Here is a 19,501-nt window from a genome sequence, read left to right as displayed (position 1 = left end):
TGGTGGTTGATGAGATATGTTCATCCTGGAGTTCAGTTACTAGTGGTGTACCGCAAGGATCTGTTTCAGGGCCACTGCTGTCTTCCATTTTTATAAATGACTTGGATGAGGGCGTAGAAGGATGGGTTCGTAAATTTGCGGATGACACGAAAGTCGGTTGAGTTGTGGACAGTGCGGAAGGATGTTGCAGGTTACAGAGGGACATAGATAAGCTGCAAAGCTGGGCCGAGAGGTGGCAAATGGAGTTTAATGCAAAAAGGTGTGAGGTGATTCACTTTGGAAGGAGTAACAGGAATACAGAGAATTGGGCTAATGGTAAGATACTTGGTAGTGTGGATGAGAGAGATCTCGGTGTCCATGTGCATAGATCCCTGAAAGTTGGCACCCAGGTTGTTAAGAAGGCGTACGGAGTGTTCGCTTTTCTTGGTAGAGGGATTGAGTTTCGGAGCCAGGAGGTCATGTTGCAGCTGTACAAAACTCTGGTGCGGCCGCACTTGGAGTATTGCGTACAGTTCTGGTCGCCGCATTATAGGAAGGATGTGGAAGCGTTGGAAAGGGTGCAGAGGAGATTTACCAGGATGTTGCCTGGTATGGTGGGAAGGTCTTATGAGGAAAGGCTGAGGGACTTGAAGTTGTTTTCGTTAGAGAGAAGAAGGTTAAGAGGTGACTTAATGGAGGCATACAAGATGATCAGAGGATTAGATAGGGTGGATAGTGAGAGCCTTTTTCCTCGGATGGTGATGGCAAGCACGAGGGGACATCGCTTTAAATTGAGGGGTGATAGATATAGGACAGATGTCAGAGGTAGGTTCTTTACTCAGAGAGTAGTAAGGGCGTGGACTGCCCTGCCTGCAAAAGTAGTGGACTCGCCAACATTAAGGGCATTTAAATGGTCATTGGATAAACATATGGATGACATTGGAATAGTGTAGGTTAGATGGGCTTTAGATTGGTTTCACAGGTCGGCGCAACATCGAGGGCTGAAGGGCCTGTACTGCGCTGTAATGTTCTAATGTTCTAATGCTTTCTATGCAATTTCTAAGTAAAAAATACTCTAGGAAACAGTGACCATAACATGGTAGAATTTAGGTTGAGTGTGAGAAACTGGAGTCAGAAACAACTGTGCTACACTGTGCAACAGTGTTTGGGGAGGATTAAAATAAAGGGGCAGGGGAATGAGAACCTAGCCAGGAGTCAGAAGAGTTGATTTGATTATTATTGTCACAATTATTAGTATAGAGTGAAAAGTGGTGTAGAGAAAGATCAACTTAACATAACATAGGTTAAGAGACTGAAACTCAGCATTGTTAGAGAGTTTAAAAGAGTCAGAGTAGACTTTTAAAAGCATAGAATGAGAGTAAAAAACAGAATTAGAGGGGTATGCTGGGCATAGGGCGCAAGAAGTCGCCACACTCTGGCACCATCTTGAATATCCTGAGGGGAAATAAAGGACAAAAACCAAAGACACTATTCAAAAAGGGACGTAGAGAGAAAACAGGGAACCAAAGACCAGTGAGCCTAACGTTGGTACTGGGGAAGTTGCTAGAGTCTATTGTCAAGGATTTCATAACTCGACAGTGGAATAATCATACAAAGTCAGCATGGATTTACAAAAGGGAAATCATGCTTGATGAATCTACTGGAAATTTTTGAGGATGTAACTAGTAGAGTTGATCGAGAAGAACCAGTGGATGTGGTTTATTTAGACTTTCAGAGACTTTCGACAAGGTCTCACATAACAGACTACTATGTAAAGTTAAGGCACATGACATTGCAGGTAATGCCTTGAGATGGATAGAAAGCTGGTTAGCAGATAGGAAGCAAAGAGTTGGCATAAATGGGTCTTTTTCTGATTGGCAGTCAGTGACTAGTGAGGTACCGCACGGATCTATGCTAGGACCCCACCTGTTCACATTATATATTACTGATTTGGAAGAGAGAACTGAATGTATTATCTCCAAATTTGCAGATGATACAAAGTTGGGTGGGAGGGTGGACTGTGAAGAGGGTGCAGAGATGCTTCAGCATCTTCAGGCTGAGTGTCTGGGCATCTGCATGACAGATGCAGTATAATGTGGATGAATGCGAGGTTATCCACTCTGGTAGCAATATTAGGAAGACAGATTATTACTTGAATGGGTGTAAATTGAAAGAGGTAGATACTCAAGGAGACCTTGGAGTCCTCATGCATCAGTCGCTGAAAGTAAGCACGCAGGTACAGCAGGCAGTAGAGAAGGCAAATGGGACGTTGGCCTTCATAGCGAGAGGATTTGAATATAGGGATAGAGATGTTTTGCTGCAATTGTATTAGGCATTGGTGAGGCCACACCTGGAGTTTTGTGTACAGTTTTGATGTGCTTAGACAGGGTAGATTCAGAAAGAATGTTCCCAATGGTGAGGGAGTCCAGAACTAGGGGTCATAGTTTGAGGATAAAGGGTAAACCTTTTAGAACTGAGGTGAGGAGGAATTTCTTCACCCAGGAGGGTGGTGAATGTGTGGAATTCACTACCACAGAATGTAATTAAGGCCAAAACATTATCTGATTTCAAAAGAATTTAGATATAGCTCTAGGGGCTTAAAGGGATCAAGGGATATGGGGGTGAAGGGGGAGATCAAGATATTGAATTTGATTATCAGCCATGATCATAATGAATGGCAGAGCAGGCTTAAAGGGCCGAATGGCCTACTCCTGCTTCTAGTTTCTATATTTCTCCAATCTGTAGGAGCTGTTCCAGAGTCTTTAGAATCTTGGATGATGACTGACTGCTAATACTAATGGGTGGTTGGCACGGTAGCATAGTGATTAGCATTGCTGCCACACAGCGCCGGAGACTTGGGTTCAATTCTGGCCTCGAGTGACTGTCTGTGTGGAGTTTGCACATTCTCCGGGGATAGGGCCTGAGTGGGATTGTTGATGGTGCAGACTCGATGGGCCAAATGGCCTTCTCCTGCACTGCAGGGATTCTACAATTTCTATGATTCTAGACAAGAAGGATGTTCCAGATGGTGGGGGTGTCCAGAACCAGAGACCACAGTGTAAGGATAACAGGTAAAACTTTTAGGACTGAGATGGAGGAATTTCTTCACTTAGCAAGTGGTAAGCCTGTGGAATTCACTGCCACAGAGAGCAGTTGAAGCCAAAACATTGCATGTTTTCATGGAGTTAGATATAGCTCTTGGGGTAAAAGGAATCAAAGGATATGGGGGCGAAGATGGGATCAGGCTACTGAGTTGGGTCAGCCATGATCATAATGAATGGTGGAGCAGGCTCGAAGGGCCAAATGGCCTCCTCATGCTCCTAATTTCTATGCATATTGTTCAGGATTCTTGCCTGCCTTCAAAATTAAGGAGGTGTCCATTCAACTTGCCTCAAATGAATGGTTATACATACCAATTAAAGGATTTATTAGCGAGTCTTTAAATTCTTTATAAAATTCACATTCAAAGGCATCGGGCCCCAGAGCCTTGTAAAGTGCAACAGTCACTTCCCCCTTAGAATCAGGAGCTTTCAGGGTCGACCTTAGATCATTAGAAATGATTGGTAGTTTGAGGCAAGAGAAGTATCCCAGACTGGTCCATTTTGTAAAGATTGGCATAAAAGTCTTTAAATGCCTTATTAATATCCTCTGTCTTAATCATCCTATTACCCTTTCAGTCTAGCACAGAGAATCGCCCTAGAGTCTGCTTTCTTCCTAATAAGGAAAACCAGGTATCTACTTGGTTTGTTTCCAAATTCATACAGTTTTTGTTTGGCAAACGTTAAACTCCTCTCAGCACGCTGAGTTAACAAGGAGTCCAGTGCCGTATGGATTGCATTAATTTCTTTCAGCATCAAGTGATTAGGATTCTTGCCATACTCCCTCTCTGATTCAGTCAATTTGACTTCCAGCTGGTGCTGTCATTCCAGCAATTCGCGCTTCTTATTGGCCCCATATGAGACGACCAGACCCTCAGTGAAAACCTTACAGGTTTCCCACAGGATTGAGGGACTTTGACTTCAGAGAATTGACTTGAGCAGAAAGGATCAAATTTGGCCTTAAAATATAAGATAATGTTATGATCCCTGAGTAGAGATGCAACAAATCTCCAGGATCTAAACAAAAGGTAGGGGCCCTTAAATAAAAACTCCAAAAAGACAGGAGTGTGATCAGAGGTCAGAATACTACCTACAGAGCAGGAAGCCACTGAATATCTTTGGCATGCACAATCCAAAACGCTTATGTTAGAAGAAAGTACCATAAAAATGTTATCGAAGGCACTCTGACACCAGCCAAGTTTTTGAAATCCTCCAGCATAGAAAAGAAAAACAACACAAAGTTGAAATTTTAATAAAAGATTGACTTGGTTATAGTCTATTAAAAAGTGAATTACAATTCTGTCCATGCAATAAAGAACTGAACGCTTCTCGGCCTTTTGGCTAAGATCAAGTGTATGGACGGCAGCCCATGGTCAGCCGCACTTGGTTGAGGTCATTAGGTTACGCTGAGGCTTCATATGTTTCATATGGAGCAATTTTTAAAAGTGGCATCTCGGCCTTTTGGCTAAGATGCAAATGAGCTCAAGTCTTGGAGGAGGATCCTCCCCCTTCTCCAATCAGCTTGGCTCATGTAGATCAGGCCCAGGACAGGGTGGTTTGGTCGCTCGCCCTGTCTTGTCAGCCTGGATCTGAAATGTCTCAACTTGTTGAGACTCTGAATTGGATTTGATTTGATTGAATTGGAAAAGTATATAAAAAAATAAAGAACTGAACTCCCATTTGCATACAATTATTTTCAGATAAACTGAAAATTGGGAAACCAGAAGCTCAATCGTGTTATTTATTTTTTTTAGTCTGAGATTATTCAGATTTTACCATTATGTCCATAAAATTAGAACTACCTTTGTGAAGAAAATTAAAATGAATAATTAAATCTCATACATCATGGCTGCAGAACTCCATAACTGTTAGAACTGTATAAGATTTAAAATGATCTATGATCAGCATTCTATTAATTATTTTGCTTTGATGCATTAAGATTATAGTATAAGTAGCATACTCAGAAACACACAACTTCCTACTCCCCTCACACCCCTAACTCCATGCAGGTGAGTGCCCAGCAGAGGCAAAGTCATCTTGTTTTTTTTAGGTGCAATTAACCACCAGCAGCTCTAAATGATACAAGCCTCTGACACAGAGTAAGCATCTTCCACATTTTTACTCCCTCAGGAGGAAGCATTTTACCTTAACACCTTCACTTTGATCAACAACGCATCAGTTTGGGAATCACAGGCATAAATTAACACCTTCCCCTATCACACATTCATTGCAAGTCATTGGACCATCCTAAATGGAATTCCCTAAATTGACAAAACATGCAGATCTCAAAATGTACCAATATCATTTATACATCAATGCCAAGAATCAATCAACTGCAATTTTACTAACAGCACTCCCCACAGCTCTGCTTCTGCAGCAAATGCATGGCATCCTTCCTGTTTACATGTCCACTTGTTCAAGCAGTAGAGTGAGTTTGATGCATTATGTACATCTGCACATCTTCATGCTATAGATGCTAAAATTCTGTTGGTGCAAATGAATCTGACATGCCAGTACAGATATACAAAAGATAATGGCCACTTCGTAACACATCAGACTGCAGCAGATTAAATTTATTATTTGCACTGATGAAATTGGGAGCATTGTGAGGACTGCAGTAGCAATTCATATTCTATGAAAGATGAGATTTTCCTATTCTCGCTGAAGCAAGCTAAAAATAGACACTGCATTAAAACACAACATTTGCTCTCACAGGATCTCAAATTTCTACAAACATTTTAGCAAAATGTAGATATTGTTTCAGTTACCATATCAACAAAAGGTTTAAGACTCACAGCAACTGAATTCTCCACATGGTCCAGCTCCAAAACATGGCTCCCGAAAGGTTATCTTTATGAGCAAAATACTTCCAGTAAAAATTAACTTGGAATACTGTTTCATTGTATTGTACAATATTAAATTGTTAATAAAAGAAAAATTCCATAAGAAATTTATTCAGAAAATTGTTAACCCCTCCATTGTTGGATAAGCAGACAGTCGACTAACATATCAGCACCAGCCTCTTCCATTCTGAAGGAAAAATACAACAATGTTGCTGTGTAAACATCACCAAGACCTCCCCAACAGCAGTACGTAAACCAGGAGGTAAAATATAGTGAGAGCAGCAGGCAGGAAAGCAAGGAGGAAGCACTAGCAGGGGGGAGGCGAAAGAGAGGGAGAGAGAGAGAGAGTGGGGGGGGGGGGGGGGGGGGGGGATTGACAGAGGGGGGGATTGAGAGAGAGGGGGGGGATTGAGAGAGGGGGGGGATTGAGAGAGAGGGGGGGGATTGAGAGAGAGGGGGGGATTGAGAGAGAGGGGGGGGATTGAGAGAGGGGGGGGGATTGAGAGAGGAGGAGGATTGAGAGAGAAGAGGATTGAGAGAGTGGAGGATTGAGAAAAAGAATGGGATTAAGAGAGAGAAGGGGATTGAGAGAGAGAAGGGGATTTGAAAGAGAGAGAAAGGGATCGAGAGAGAGAAAGGGATCAAGAGAGAGAAAGGGATCAAGAGACAGAAAGGGATCGAGAGAGAAAGAGAGGGAAGGGGAGAGAGAGAAGGGGATTGAGAGCGAGAGAAGGGGATTGAGAGCGAGAGAAGGGGATTGAGAGCGAGAGTGAGATTAAAGGGGAGCGAGGGCAAGAGAAAGGAGTGAGGGCAAAAGAGAGAGAGAGAAGAGGAGCGAGGGCAAGAAAAAGAAAAAAGTGGAGCGAGGGCAAGAGAGAAGGGGAGTAAGGGGTAGAGAGAGAAGGGGAGTGTGGGCAAGAGAGACAGAGAGAAAGAGAGAAGTGAGGACAAGAGGGAGAGAAGGGGAGTGAGAGAGAAAGAGAAAGGGAGCGAGGGCAAGAGAGAGAGAGAGAGAAAGAGAGCGAGGGCGAGAGAGAGAGAGAAGGGGACGAGGGGTATATAGAGAGAGAGAGAGAAAACGGGTGCAAAGGCGAGAGAGAGAGAAGCAGAATGAGGGCAACAGAGAGAGAGAGGAGTGAGGGCAAAAGAGAAGGGGAGAGAAGGGGATTGAGGGCAAGAGAGAGAGAGAGAGAAGGGGAGTGAGGGCAAGGGAGTGAGAAGGGGAGCGAGAGAGAGAGAGAAAGGAGCAAGGGCAAGACAGAGCGAAAGGGAGCGAAGGGTAGAGAGAGAGAAGGGGAGTTGAGGGTCAGAGAGACAGAGAAAGAAAGGAGACAGGGCAAGAGAGAGAGAGAGAGAGAAGGGGAGCAAGGGATAGAGAGAAAGGACGTGATAGAGAGAAGGGGGATGAGAGAGGGCAAAGGGAGAGCAAGGGAGGGGGAGTGAGAGGGGGCGAAGGGAGAACGAGAGAGGGCAAAGGGAGAGTGAGAAAGGGCAAAGGGGAAGCGAAAGGAGCAAAGGGAGAACGAGAGTGGGCAAAGGGGAGCGAGAGAGGGCAAAGGGGGAGCGAGAGAGGGCAAAGGGGGAGCGAAAGGAGCAAAGGGGGAGCGAGAGTGGGCAAAGGGAGAACGAGAGAGGGCAAAGGGGAAGCGAAAGGAGCAAAGGGGGAGCGAGAGTGGGCAAAGGGGAGCGAGAGAGGGCAAAGGGGGAGCGAGAGAGGGCAAAGGGGAGCGAGAGAGGGCAAAGGGGGAGCGAAAGGAGCAAAGGGGGAGCGAGAGTGGGCAAAGGGGGAGCGAAAGGAGCAAAGGGGGAGCGAGAGTGGGCAAAGGGGAACGAGAGAGGGCAAAGGGGGAACGAGAGAGGGCAAAGGGGAAGCGAAAGGAGCAAAGGGGGAGCAAGAGAGGGCAAAGGGGGAGCGAGAGAGGGCAAAGGGGGAGCAAGAGAGGACAAAGGGGGAGCGAGAGAGGGCAAAGGGGGAGCGAGAGAGGGCAAAGGGGGAGCGAGAGAGGGCAAAGGGGGAGCGATAGAGGGCAAAGGGGGAGCGAGAGAGGGCAAAGGGGGAATGAGAGAGGGCAAAGGGGGAGCGAGAGAGGGCAAAGGGGAGCGAGAGAGGGCAAAGGGGGAGCGAGAGAGGGCAAAGGGGAGCGAGAGAGGGCAAAGGGGAGCGAGAGAGGGCAAAGGGGGAGCGAGAGAGGGCAAAGGGGAGCGAGAGAGGGCAAAGGGGGAGCGAGAGAGGGCAAAGGGGGAGGGAAAGAGGGCAAAGGGGGAGCGAGAGAGGGCAAAGGGGAGCGAGAGAGGGCAAAGGGGGAGCGAGAGAGGGCAAAGGGGAGTGAGAGAGGGCAAAGGGGAGCGAGAGAGGGCAAAGGGGGAGCGAGAGAGAGCAAAGGGGGAGGGAAAGAGGGCAAAGGGGAGCGAGAGAGGGCAAAGGGGGAGCGAGAGAGGGCAAAGGGGGAGGGAGAGAAGGCAAAGGGGGAGCGAGAGAGGGCAAAGGGGGAGCGAGAGAGGGCAAAGGGGAGCGAGAGAGGGCAAAGGGGGAGGGAAAGAGGACAAAGGGGGAGCGAGAGAAGGCAAAGGGGGAGCGAGAGAGGGCAAAGGGGGAGTGAGAGAGGGCAAAGGGGGAGCGAAAGAGGGCAAAGGGGGAGAAGAGAGCAAAGGGGGAGAAGAGAGCAAAGGGCGAGGGAGAGAGGGCAAAGGGGGAGGGAGAGAGCAAGGGGGAGGGAGAGAGGGCAAAGGGGGAGAGAGAGAGGGCAAAGGGGAAAAGAAAGGAGCAAAGGGGGAGCGAGAGAGGGCAAAGGGGGATCGAAAGAGGGCAAAGGGGGAGAAGAGAGCAAGGGAGAGAGGGCAAAGGGGGAGGGAGAGAGGGCAAAGGGGGAGCGAAAGAGGGCAAAGGGGGAGAAGAGAGCAAGGGAGAGAGGGCAAAGGGGGAGGGAGAGAGGGCAAAGGGGGAGAGAGAGAGGGCAAAGGGGGAGAGAGAGAGGGCAAAGGGGGAGGGAGAGAGGGCAAAGGGGGAGGGAGAGAGGGAAAAGGGGGAGGGAGAGAGGGCAAAGGGGGAGGGAGGGCAAAGGGGGAGAGAGGACAATGGGAGAGAGAGGACAAAGGGGGAGGGAGAGAGGGCAAAGGGGGAGGGAGAGAGGGAGGAGAGAGGGCAAAGGGGAATGGAGAGGGGTCAAAGGGGGAAGGAGAGGGGTCAAAGGAGGAGGGAGAGGGGTCAAAGCAGGAGGGAGAGGGGGCAAAGGGGAGGGCGTGGGGACAAAGGGGGAAGGAGCAGGGGCAGCAGCAAAGTTGGAGGGAGCGGGGGGGCAAAGGGAGATATAGCAGGGGCAAAGGGGGAGGAAGCGGGGGCAAAAGGGGAGGGAGCAGACGGAAAGGGAGAGGGAGTGGGGGCAAAGGGGGAGGGAGCCGGGGCAAAGGGGGCACGAGAGAAAGGAGGGAACGCGAGAGAAAGGGGGAGCGAGAGAAAGGGGAATGAGAGAAAGGGGGGAGCAAGAGAAAGGGGGAAGCGAGATAAAGGGGGAACGAGAGAAAGGGGGGAGCAAGAGAAAGGGGGGAGCGAGAGAAAGGGGGGAGCGAGTGAAAGGGGGGAGTAAGAGAAAGGGGGAGCAAGAGAAAGGGGGAGCGAGAGAAAGGGGGGAGCGAGAGAAAGGGGGGAGCGAGAGAAAGTGGGGAGCGAGAGAAAGGGGGAGCGAGAGAAAGGGGGGAGCGAGAGAAAGGGGGGAGCGAGAGAAAGGGGGGAGCGAGAGAAAGGGGGGAGCAAGAGAAAGGGGGGAGCGAGAGAAAGGGGGGAGCGAGAGAAAGGGGGGAGCAAGAGAAAGGGGGGAGCGAGAGAAAGGGGGGAGCAAGAGAAAAGGGGGAGTGAGAGAAAAGGGGGAGCGAGAGAAAGGAGGGAGTGAGAAAAAGGCTGGAGCGAGAGAAAGGGGGGTGCGAGAGAAAGGGGGGAGCGAGAGAAAGGAGGGGAGAGCGAGAGAAAAGGGGGAATGAGAGAAAAGGGGGAATGAGAGAACATAGAACATAGAACATAGAACATTACAGCGCAGAACAGGCCCTTCGGCCCACGATGTTGCACCGACCAGTTAAAAAAAAACTGTGACCCTCCAACCTAAACCAATTTCTTTTCGTCCATGAACCTATCTACGGATCTCTTAAACGCCCCCAAACTAGGCGCATTTACTACCGATGCTGGCAGGGCATTCCAATCCCTCACCACCCTCTGGGTAAAGAACCTACCCCTGACATCGGTTCTATAACTACCCCCCCTCAATTTAAAGCCATGCCCCCTCGTGCTGGATTTCTCCATCAGAGGAAAAAGGCTATCACTATCCACCCTATCTAAACCTCTAATCATCTTATATGTTTCAATAAGATCCCCTCTTAGCCGCCGCCTTTCCAGCGAAAACAATCCCAAATCCCTCAGCCTCTCCTCATAGGATCTCCCCTCCATACCAGGCAACATCCTGGTAAACCTCCTCTGCACCCTCTCCAAAGCCTCCACATCCTTCCTGTAATGTGGGGACCAGAACTGCACACAGTACTCCAAGTGCGGCCGCACCAGAGTTGTGTACAGTTGCAACATAACGCTACGACTCCTAAATTCAATCCCCCTACCAATAAACGCCAAGACACCATATGCCTTCTTAACAACCTTATCTACTTGATTCCCAACTTTCAGGGATCTATGCACACATACACCTAGATCCCTCTGCTCCTCCACACTATTCAAAGTCCTCCCGTTAGCCCTATACTCAACACATCTGTTATTCCTACCAAAGTGAATTACCTCACACTTCTCCGCATTAAACTCCATCCGCCACCTCTCGGCCCAACTTTGCAACCTGTCTAAGTCTTCCTGCAGACTACGACACCCTTCCTCACTGTCTACCACACCACCGACTTTGGTGTCATCAGCAAATTTGCTAATCCACCCAACTATACCCTCATCCAGATCATTAATAAATATTACAAACAGCAGTGGCCCCAAAACAGATCCCTGAGGTACACCACTTGTAACCGCACTCCATGATGAATATTTACTATCAACCACCACCCTCTGTTTCCTATCCGCTAGCCAATTCCTGATCCAATTTCCTAGATCACCCCCAATCCCATACATCTGCATTTTCTGCAGAAGCCTACCATGGTGAACCTTATCAAACGCCTTACTAAAATCCATATATACCACGTCCACTGCCTTGCCCCCATCCACCTCCTTGGTCACTTTCTCAAAAAACTCAATAAGGTTAGTAAGGCACGACCTACCTGCCACAAAACCATGCTGACTATCACCTATCAATTCATTACTCTCCAAATAACTATAAATCCTATCCCTTATAATTTTTTCCAACATCTTGCCGACAACAGAAGTGAGACTCACCGGTCTATAATTCCCGGGGAAGTCTCTGTTCCCCTTCTTAAACAATGGGACAACATTCGCTAACCTCCAATCTTCTGGTACTATACCAGAGGCCAACGACGACCTGAAGATCAGAGCCAGAGGCTCTGCAATCACTTCTCTTGCCTCCCAGAGAATCCTTGGATAAATCCCATCCGGACCAGGGGATTTATCTATTTTCAGACCCTCCAGAATATCCTGCACATCCTCCTTATCAACTGTAATACTGTCTATTCTACTCCCTTGCAACCCAGTGTCCTCCTCAGCTATATTCATGTCCCCTTGCGTGAACACCGAAGAGAAATATTGGTTCAATGCTTCACCAATCTCCTCCGGTTCCACACATAACTTCCCTCTGCCATCTATAACTGGCCCTAAACTTGCCCTAACCAACCTTCTGTTCTTGACATACCTATAGAACGCCTTAGGATTCTCTTTAACCCTATCCGCCAAAGTCTTCTCATGTCCCCTTTTAGCCCTTCTAAGCTCGCTCTTCAACTCCCTCTTAGCCAATCTAAAGCTTTCTAGTGCACTACCCGAGTGCTCACGTCTCATCCGAACATAAGCCTCCTTTTTCTTTTTAACCAACAAAGAAACTTTTTTGGTGCACCACGGTTCCCTAGCCCTACCAATTCCTCCTTGCCTGACAGGGACATACCTATCACAGACTCGCAGTAGCTGCTCCTTGAAAAAACTCCACATGTCGGACGTTCCCAGTCCCTGTAATCTCCTAGTCCAACCTATGTTTCCTAATTCTCTCCTAATAGCCTCATAATTACCCTTCCCCCAGCTAAAACCACTGGCCCGAGGTTCATGCCTATCCCTTTCCATCACTAAGGTGAACGTAACCGAATTGTGGTCACTATCACCAAAATGCACACCAACTTCCAAGTCTAGCACCTGGTCTGGCTCATTTCCCAGCACCAGATCCAATATAGCCTCACCTCTAGTTGGCCTGTCTACATACTGAGTCAAAAAACCTTCCTGCACGCTTTGAACAAAAACTGACCCCTCTAACGAGCTAGAGCTATAACAATTCCAGTCAATATTAGTCAAGTTAAAATCCCCCATAACAATTGCCCTATTACTTTCACTCCTAAGCAGGATTGACTCCGCAATCCTTTCCTCAAAAAGAAAAGGGGGAATGAGAGAAAGGGGGGAATGAAAGCAAAGGGGACCATGAGAAAGGGAGGAACGAGAGAAAGGGGGAGTGAGAGAATAAGGGGGAGTGAGAGAGAAAGGGGGAAGCGAGAGAGAAAGGGGGGAGCGAGAGAGAAAGGGGGGAGCGAGAGAGAAAGGGGGAGGGAGAGAGAAAGGAGGAGCGAGAGAAAGGGGGGAGCGAGAGAAAAGAGGGAATGAGAGAAATGGGGGAATGAGAGAAAAGGGGGAATGAGAGAAAGGGGGGAATGAAAGCAAAGAGAGAAGGGGAGGAACGAGAGAAAGGGAGGAACGAGAGAAAGGGGGAGCAAGAGAGAAAGGGGGAGTGAGAGAGAAACGGGGGAGCGAGAGAAAGGGGGAGTGAGAGAGAAAGGGGGAGTGAGAGAGAAAGGGGGAGTGAGAGAGAAAGGGGGAATGAGAGAGAAAGGGGGGTGCGAGAGAGAAAGGGGGAAGCGAGAGAAAGGGGGGAGCGAGAGAAAGGGGGAGCGAGAGAAAGGAGAGAGTGAGAGAAAGGGGGGAGCAAGAGAAAGAGGGGAGCGAAAGAAAGGGGGGAGTGAGAAAAGGGTAGGAGCGAGAGAAAAGGGGGAACGAGAGAAAGGGGGGAATGAAAGCAAAGGGGAACGAGAGAAAGGGGGAGCGAGTGACAAAGGGGGAGCGAGAGAGAAAGGGGGAGCGAGAGAGATAGGGGGGAGCGAGAGAGAAAGGAGGAACGAGCAAGAAAAAGGGGGAGCGAGCAAAAGGGGGAGCAAAAAAGGGGGAAGCAAGAGAGAAGGGGGGAGCGAGAGAGAAATGGGGATTGAGAGAGAAAGGGGGAGAGAGAAAAACGGGGGTGCAAGAGAGTGAGAGGGGGAGCAAGAGAGAAAGGGGGAGTGAACGAGAAAGGGGGAGTGAACGAGAAAGGGGGAGCAAGCACGAAAAGGGGAGCAAGCACAAAAAGGGGGAGCAAGCACAAAAAGGGGAGCAAGCACGAAAAGGGGGAGCAAGCGAGAAAAGGGGGAGCGAGCGAGAAAGGGCAAGAGAAAAGAGGGGAGAGCGAGAAGGAGGGAGTGAGAGAGAAGGGGGAAGCGATCGAGGAAGGGGGGAGCGAGTGAGAAAGGGGGGATGAGCGAGAAAAGGGGGAGCGAGTGAGAAAAGGGGGTGCAAGCGAAAAGGAGAGCAAAAAGGGGGGAGCAAGAGAGAAAGGGGGAGCGAGAAAGGGGGAGCAAGAGAGAAAGGCGGGAGCGAGCGGGAAAGGAGGGAGTGAGCGAGAAAAGGGGGAGCAAGCGAGAAAGGTGGGAGCGAGAGAGTGAGAGGGGGCGTGAGAGAGAAAGGGGGAGCGAGCGAGAATGGGGGGAGCGAGCGAGAAAAGGGGGAGCAAGCGAGAAAAGGGAGAGCAAGCGAGAAAGGAGGGAGTGAGAGAGAAAGGGGGAAGCGATCAAGAAAGTGGGGAGCAAGTGAGAAAGGGGGGAACGAGCGAGAAAAGGGGGAGCAAGCAAGAAAAGGGGGAGTGAGCGAGAAAAGGGAGAGTGAGAAAGGGGGAGCAAGAAAGAGAGGTGGAGCAAGTGTCAAAGGGGGGAGCGAGAGAGAAAGGGGGGAGCGAGAGACAAAGGGGGGAGCGAGAGAGGAGGAGCGAGAGAGAAGGAGGGAGCGAGAGAGAAAGGGGGGAGCGAGAGAGAAAGGGAGGAGCGAGAGAGAAAGGGGGGAGCGAAAGAGAAAGGGGGGAGCAAGAGACAAGGGGGGGTTGAGAGAGAAGGGGGGGCAAGAGACAAGGGGGGCGAGAGACAAGGGATGAGCAAGGGACAAGGGGAGAGCAAGGGACATGGGCGGAGCGAGAGACAAGGGGGGAGCGAGAGACAAGAGGGAAAAGAACAAAGAACAATACAGCACAGGAACAGGCCCTTCGGCCCTCCAAGCCTGCGCCGCTCATGTGCCCAACTAGACCATTCGTTTGTATCCCTCTATTCCCAATCTGTTCATGTGGTTATCTAGATAAGTCTTAAAGGATCCCAGCGTGTCCACCTCAATCACCTTGCTTGGCAGTGCATTCCAGGCCCCCACCACCCTCTGTGTAAAATACGTCCCCCTGACATCTGTGTTGAACCTTGCCCCCCTCACCTTGAACCCGTGACCCCCTTGTATTCGTCACCTCAAACCTGGGAAAAAGCTTCCCACTGTTCACCCTATCTATGTCCTTCATAATTTTATACACCTGTATTAGGTCGCCCCTCATCCTCCGTCTTTCCAGGGAGAACAACCCAGTTTACCCAATCTCTCCTCATAGCTAAGACCCTCCATACCAGACAACATTCTGGTAAACCTTTTCTGTACTCTCTCCAAAGTCTCCACGTCCTTCTGGTAGTGTGGCGACCAGAACTGGATGCAGTATTCCAAATGTGGCCTAACCAACGTTCTACACAGCTGCAACATCATATGCCAACTTTTATATTCTATGCCCCGTCCAATAAAGGCAAACATGCCATAAGCCTTCTTCACCACCCTCTCCCCTGTGCTGCCACCTTTAAGGATCTGTGGACTTGTACACCCAGGTCCCTCTGGGTGTCTATACTCCTGATGGTTCTGCCATTTATTGTATAGCTCCCCCTTACATTAGATCGACCAAAATGCATCCCTTGGCATTTATCTGGATTAAATTCCATCTGCCATTTCTCCGCCCAATGTTCCAGCCTATCTATATCCTGCTGTATTCTCTGACAATGTTCATCACTATCCGCAACTCCAGCAATCTTTGTGTCGTCCGCAAACTTAATGATCACACCAGCTACATCTTCCTCCAAATCATTTATATATATCACAAACAGCAGAGGTCCCAGTACAGAGCCCTGCGGAACTCCACTAGTCACAGACCTCCAACCGGAAAAAGACCCCTCCACTGTTACCCTCTGTCTTCTATGGCTAATCATGATGTGGAGATGCCGGCGTTGGACTGGGGTGAACACAGTATGAAGTCTCACAACACCTGATAATTATCAGTAACCCCCACAGCTTGCCTCCTGGGCTTGCAGATCTCACGAGCTGTTCTGTCTGGAGACAATACACATCTCTTTAACCTGTGTTTAATGTTCCCTCCACCCACATTGTCTGTACCTTTAAGACCTGGCTGGCTGTAGGATTCGCATTCTAATCAGTATTCTGCAACTTGATTTTGTCTGTTTGCACTGTTTGAGAGCACATTTCCACTCCATCTGACGAAGGAGCAGTGCTCCGAAAGCTTATGGTATTTGTTACCAAATAAACCTGTTGGACTTTAACCTGGTGTTGTGAGACTTCTTTCTATGGCTAAGCCAGTTCTCCACCCATCTAGCTAGCTCACCTTTTATCCCATGAGATTTAATCATTTGCACCAGCCTGCCATGAAGGACCTTGTCAAACGCTTTACTAAAATCCATATAGACGACATCCACGGCCCTTCCCTCGTCAATCGTTTTTGTCACCTCCTCAAAAAACTCAACCAAATTTGTGAGGCATGACCTCCCTCATACAAAACCATGCTGTCTATCGCTAATTAGATTATTCAGTTCTAAATGCGCATATTTTTGCGTCGTCGACGGAGACGGGAGAGGTGCCGGAGGATTGGAGGATTACGGATGTGGTTCCTATTTTCAAGAAGGGGAATAGGGATATGGAGAAGATCCTGAGGGACAAGATTTATGTGCATTTAGAGAGGTTTAGTATGCTTAAGAATACTCAGCATGGCTTTGTCAAAGGTAGATCGTGCCTTACGAGCCTGGTGGAGTTCTTCAAAAATGTGACTAAACACATTGACGAAGGGAAAGCGGTAGATGTGGTTTATATGGATTTTAGCAAGGCGTTCGATAAGGTCCCCCATGCAAGGCTTCTAGAAAAAGTGAGAGGGCATGGGATCCAAGGGGCTGCTGCCCTGTGGATCCAGAACTGGCTTGCCCAAAGGAGGCAGAGAGTGGGTATAGATGGGTCTTTTTCTAAATGGAGGTCGGTCACCAGTGGTGTGCCCCAGGGATCTGTTTGTTCTGGGACCCTTGCTGTTTGTCATTTTCATAAATGACCTGGATGAGGAAGTGGAGGGATGGGTTGGTAAGTTTGCCGACAACACGAAGGTTGGTGGGGTTGTGGATAGTCTGGAGGGATGTCAGAAGTTACAGAGGGACATAGATAGGATGCAAGACTGGGCGGAGAAGTAGCAGATGGACTTCAACCCAGATAAATGCATAGTGGTCCATTTTGGCAGGTCAAATGGGATGAAGGAGTACAATAATAAAGGGAAAGACTCTTAGTACTGTGGAGGATCAGAAGGACCTTGGGGTCCGGGTCCATAGGACTCTAAAATCGGCCCTGCAGGTGGAGGAGGTGGTTAAGAAGGCGTATGGTGTGCTGGCCTTTATCAATCGAGGCATTGAGTTTAGGAGTCCGGAGATAATGATGCAGCTATATAAGACCCTCGTCAGACCCCACTTGGAGTACTGTGCTCAGTTCTGGTTGCCTCATTACAGGAAGGATGTGGAAAAGATTGAAAGGGTGCAGAGGAGATTTACAAGGATGTTGCCTGGATTGAGTGGCATGCCTTATGAGGACAGACTGAGGGAGCTCGGTCTTTTCTCCTTGGAGAGACGTAGGATGAGAGGAGATCTAATAGAGGTGTATAAGATGTTGAGAGGCATAGATCGGGTGGACTCTCAGAGGCTTTTTCCCAAGGTGGAAATGGCTGCTACGAGAGGACACAGGTTTAAGGTGCTGGGGGGTAGGTACAGGGGAGATGTTAGGGGGAAGTTTTTCACACAGAGGGTGGTGGGCGAGTGGAATCGGCTGCCGTCAGTGGTGGTGGAGGCAAACTCAATAGGGTCTTTTAAGAGACTCCTGGATGAGTACATGGAACTTAATAGGATGGAGGGTTATAGGTAGGCCTAAAAGGTAGGGATATGTTCGGCACAACTTGTGGGGCTGAAGGGCCTGTTTTGTGCTGTAGTTTTTCTATGTTTCTATGTATCCTATCTCTAAGAATCTTCTCCAACAATTTCCCTACCACGGACGTCAAGCTCACCAACCTATAATTATCCGGCTTATCCTTGCTACCCTTCTTAAATAATGAGACCACATTTGCTATCCTCCAATCCTCTGGGACCTTACCTATGTCCAGTGAAGAGACAAAGATTTCTGTTAGAGGCCCAGCAATTTCATCTCTTGCCTCCCTGAGGAGTCTAGGATAGATGCCATCTGGCCCTGGGGATTTGTCTGTCTTAATGTTTCCTAAAAAACCTAACACTTCCTCCCTTGTAATTGAGATTTTTTCTAACGGGTCAACACATCTCTCTGAGACAATACCAGTCAACATGTCCCTCTCCTTTGTGAATACTGATGCAAAGTATTCGTTTAGGATCTCTCCTACTTCCTTTGGTTCTCAGCATAATTCCCCTCCTTTGTCCCTGAGAGGTCCGATTCTTTCCCTAACAACCCTCTTGTTCCTAACGTATGTATAAAATGCCTTAGGATTCTCCTTAATCCTGTCTGCCAAGGACATTTCATGACCCCTTTTTGCCCTTCTAACTCCTTGTTTGAGTTCTTTTCTACTTTCTCTGTATTCCTCCAGTGCTCCATCTGTTTTTAGCTGCCTGGACATCATGTATGTCTCTTTTTTCTTTTTGATTAGACCCACAATTTCACTGGTTATCCACGGCTCCCAAATCCTACCTTTCCTATCCTTCCTCTTTACAGGCACATGCCTGTCCTGCAGTCCTATCAACTGCTCCTTAAAAGACTCCCACATGCCAGATGTGGATTTACCCTCGAACAGCCTCTCCCAATGCAGCCAGGGACAAGGGGGCAGCGAGAGACATGGGGCAGCAAGACACAAGGGGCAGCAAGACACAAGGGGCAGCAAGGCACAAGGTGGCAGCAAGAGACAAGGGGGGAGCGAGAGACAAGGGGGGAGCGAGAAATAAGGGGGAGCGGGAGACAAGGGGGGGGGTGAGAGATATGGGGGGGGGGGCGAGAGACAAAGGGGAGCAAGAGAGAGACCTGGGGCTGAGAAAAGGTGGGGTGAGAAAGAAAGGGGGGAGTAAGAGAGAAAATGGGTGAGAGAGGAGATCACCCGCAGGATAGAGAGAAGGGGAGTGATGGTTGGAGAGAGAGAGAGAGAAGGGGTGCAATAGTGAAAGGGGAGAGCAAGAAGAAAACCCAGACAGCGCGCCTTAATGACTATTGTTCAGTGGCTCTGACATCCATCATTCTGAAGTGTTTTGAAAAGTTAGTCATGGCACAAATCAATTCCGGCCTCCCAGGCTGCCTGGATCCACTACAGTTCACCTATCGCCACAACAGGTCCACAGCAGATGCCATCTCCCTGGCCCTACTCAACGCTGGAACACCTGGATAACAAAGACATCCTACGTCAGATTCCTATTTAGTGACTACAGATAACAAAGACATCCTACGTCAGATTCCTATTTAGTGACTACAGATCAGTCCTATTTAGTGACTACAGATCAGTCCGACAAAACTCACTGCCAAATCCCATGGCCAGGGGCTCGGTTCCTCCCTCTGCAACTGGATCCTAGGCTTCCTAACCCACAGACCCCAGCAGTAAGAATAGACAACACCTCCTCCACGATCATCCTCAACACCGATGCCCCACAAGGCTGTGCCCTCAGCCCCTCCTTTTACAACCATGATTGTGTGGCTAAATTCCCCTCCAGTTCAGTTTTCAAGTTTGCTAATGACAATACCGTAGTGGCTCAGATCTCAAACAATAATGAGACGGCGTACAGGAAAGAGATAGAGAATCTGATGAACTAGTGCGATGACAATAATCTCTCCCTCAATGTCAGCAAAACGAAGGAGATAGTCATCAACTTCAGGAAGTTATGGAGGACATGCCCCTGTCTGCATCAACAAGGATGAAGTGGAAATGGTCAAGAACTTCAAGTTTCTGGGTATCCAGATCACCAACAATCTGTCCTGGTCCCTCCACATGGATGCTATAGTTAAGAAAGTCCACCAATGCCTCTACTTCCTCAGGAGGCTAAGGAAATGTGGCACGTCCAATATGACTCTCACCAACCGTTACAGAT

The 19,501-nt window shown here is 48.7% G+C and overlaps 1 protein-coding gene across 9 annotated transcripts in view; it reads right to left on the bottom strand.

Moving 5' to 3' along the window:
• enah (ENAH actin regulator) overlaps window positions 1–19,501 on the bottom strand; it is a 570,439-nt gene that overhangs the window by 461,555 nt on the left and 89,383 nt on the right. For 5 of the 9 annotated variants that reach the window (XM_078212114.1, XM_078212122.1, XM_078212120.1 and 2 more), the window contains exon 2: window positions 5,873–5,927. The exons of the other annotated variants lie outside the window; for them this stretch is intronic. In XM_078212114.1, the coding sequence (XP_078068240.1) occupies window positions 5,873–5,910 (38 nt within the window). In that variant the 5' untranslated portion in view covers window positions 5,911–5,927. The remainder of the gene's footprint in view (window positions 1–5,872; window positions 5,928–19,501) is intronic. 9 annotated transcript variants of the gene reach the window in all.

Source organism: Mustelus asterias, chromosome 5, assembly GCF_964213995.1.
Source record: "Mustelus asterias chromosome 5, sMusAst1.hap1.1, whole genome shotgun sequence".
NCBI classification, from domain to species: domain Eukaryota; kingdom Metazoa; phylum Chordata; class Chondrichthyes; order Carcharhiniformes; family Triakidae; genus Mustelus; species Mustelus asterias.
Note: the sequence above shows the minus strand (reverse complement) of the source record. Positions and strands in the feature narration are given on the sequence as shown.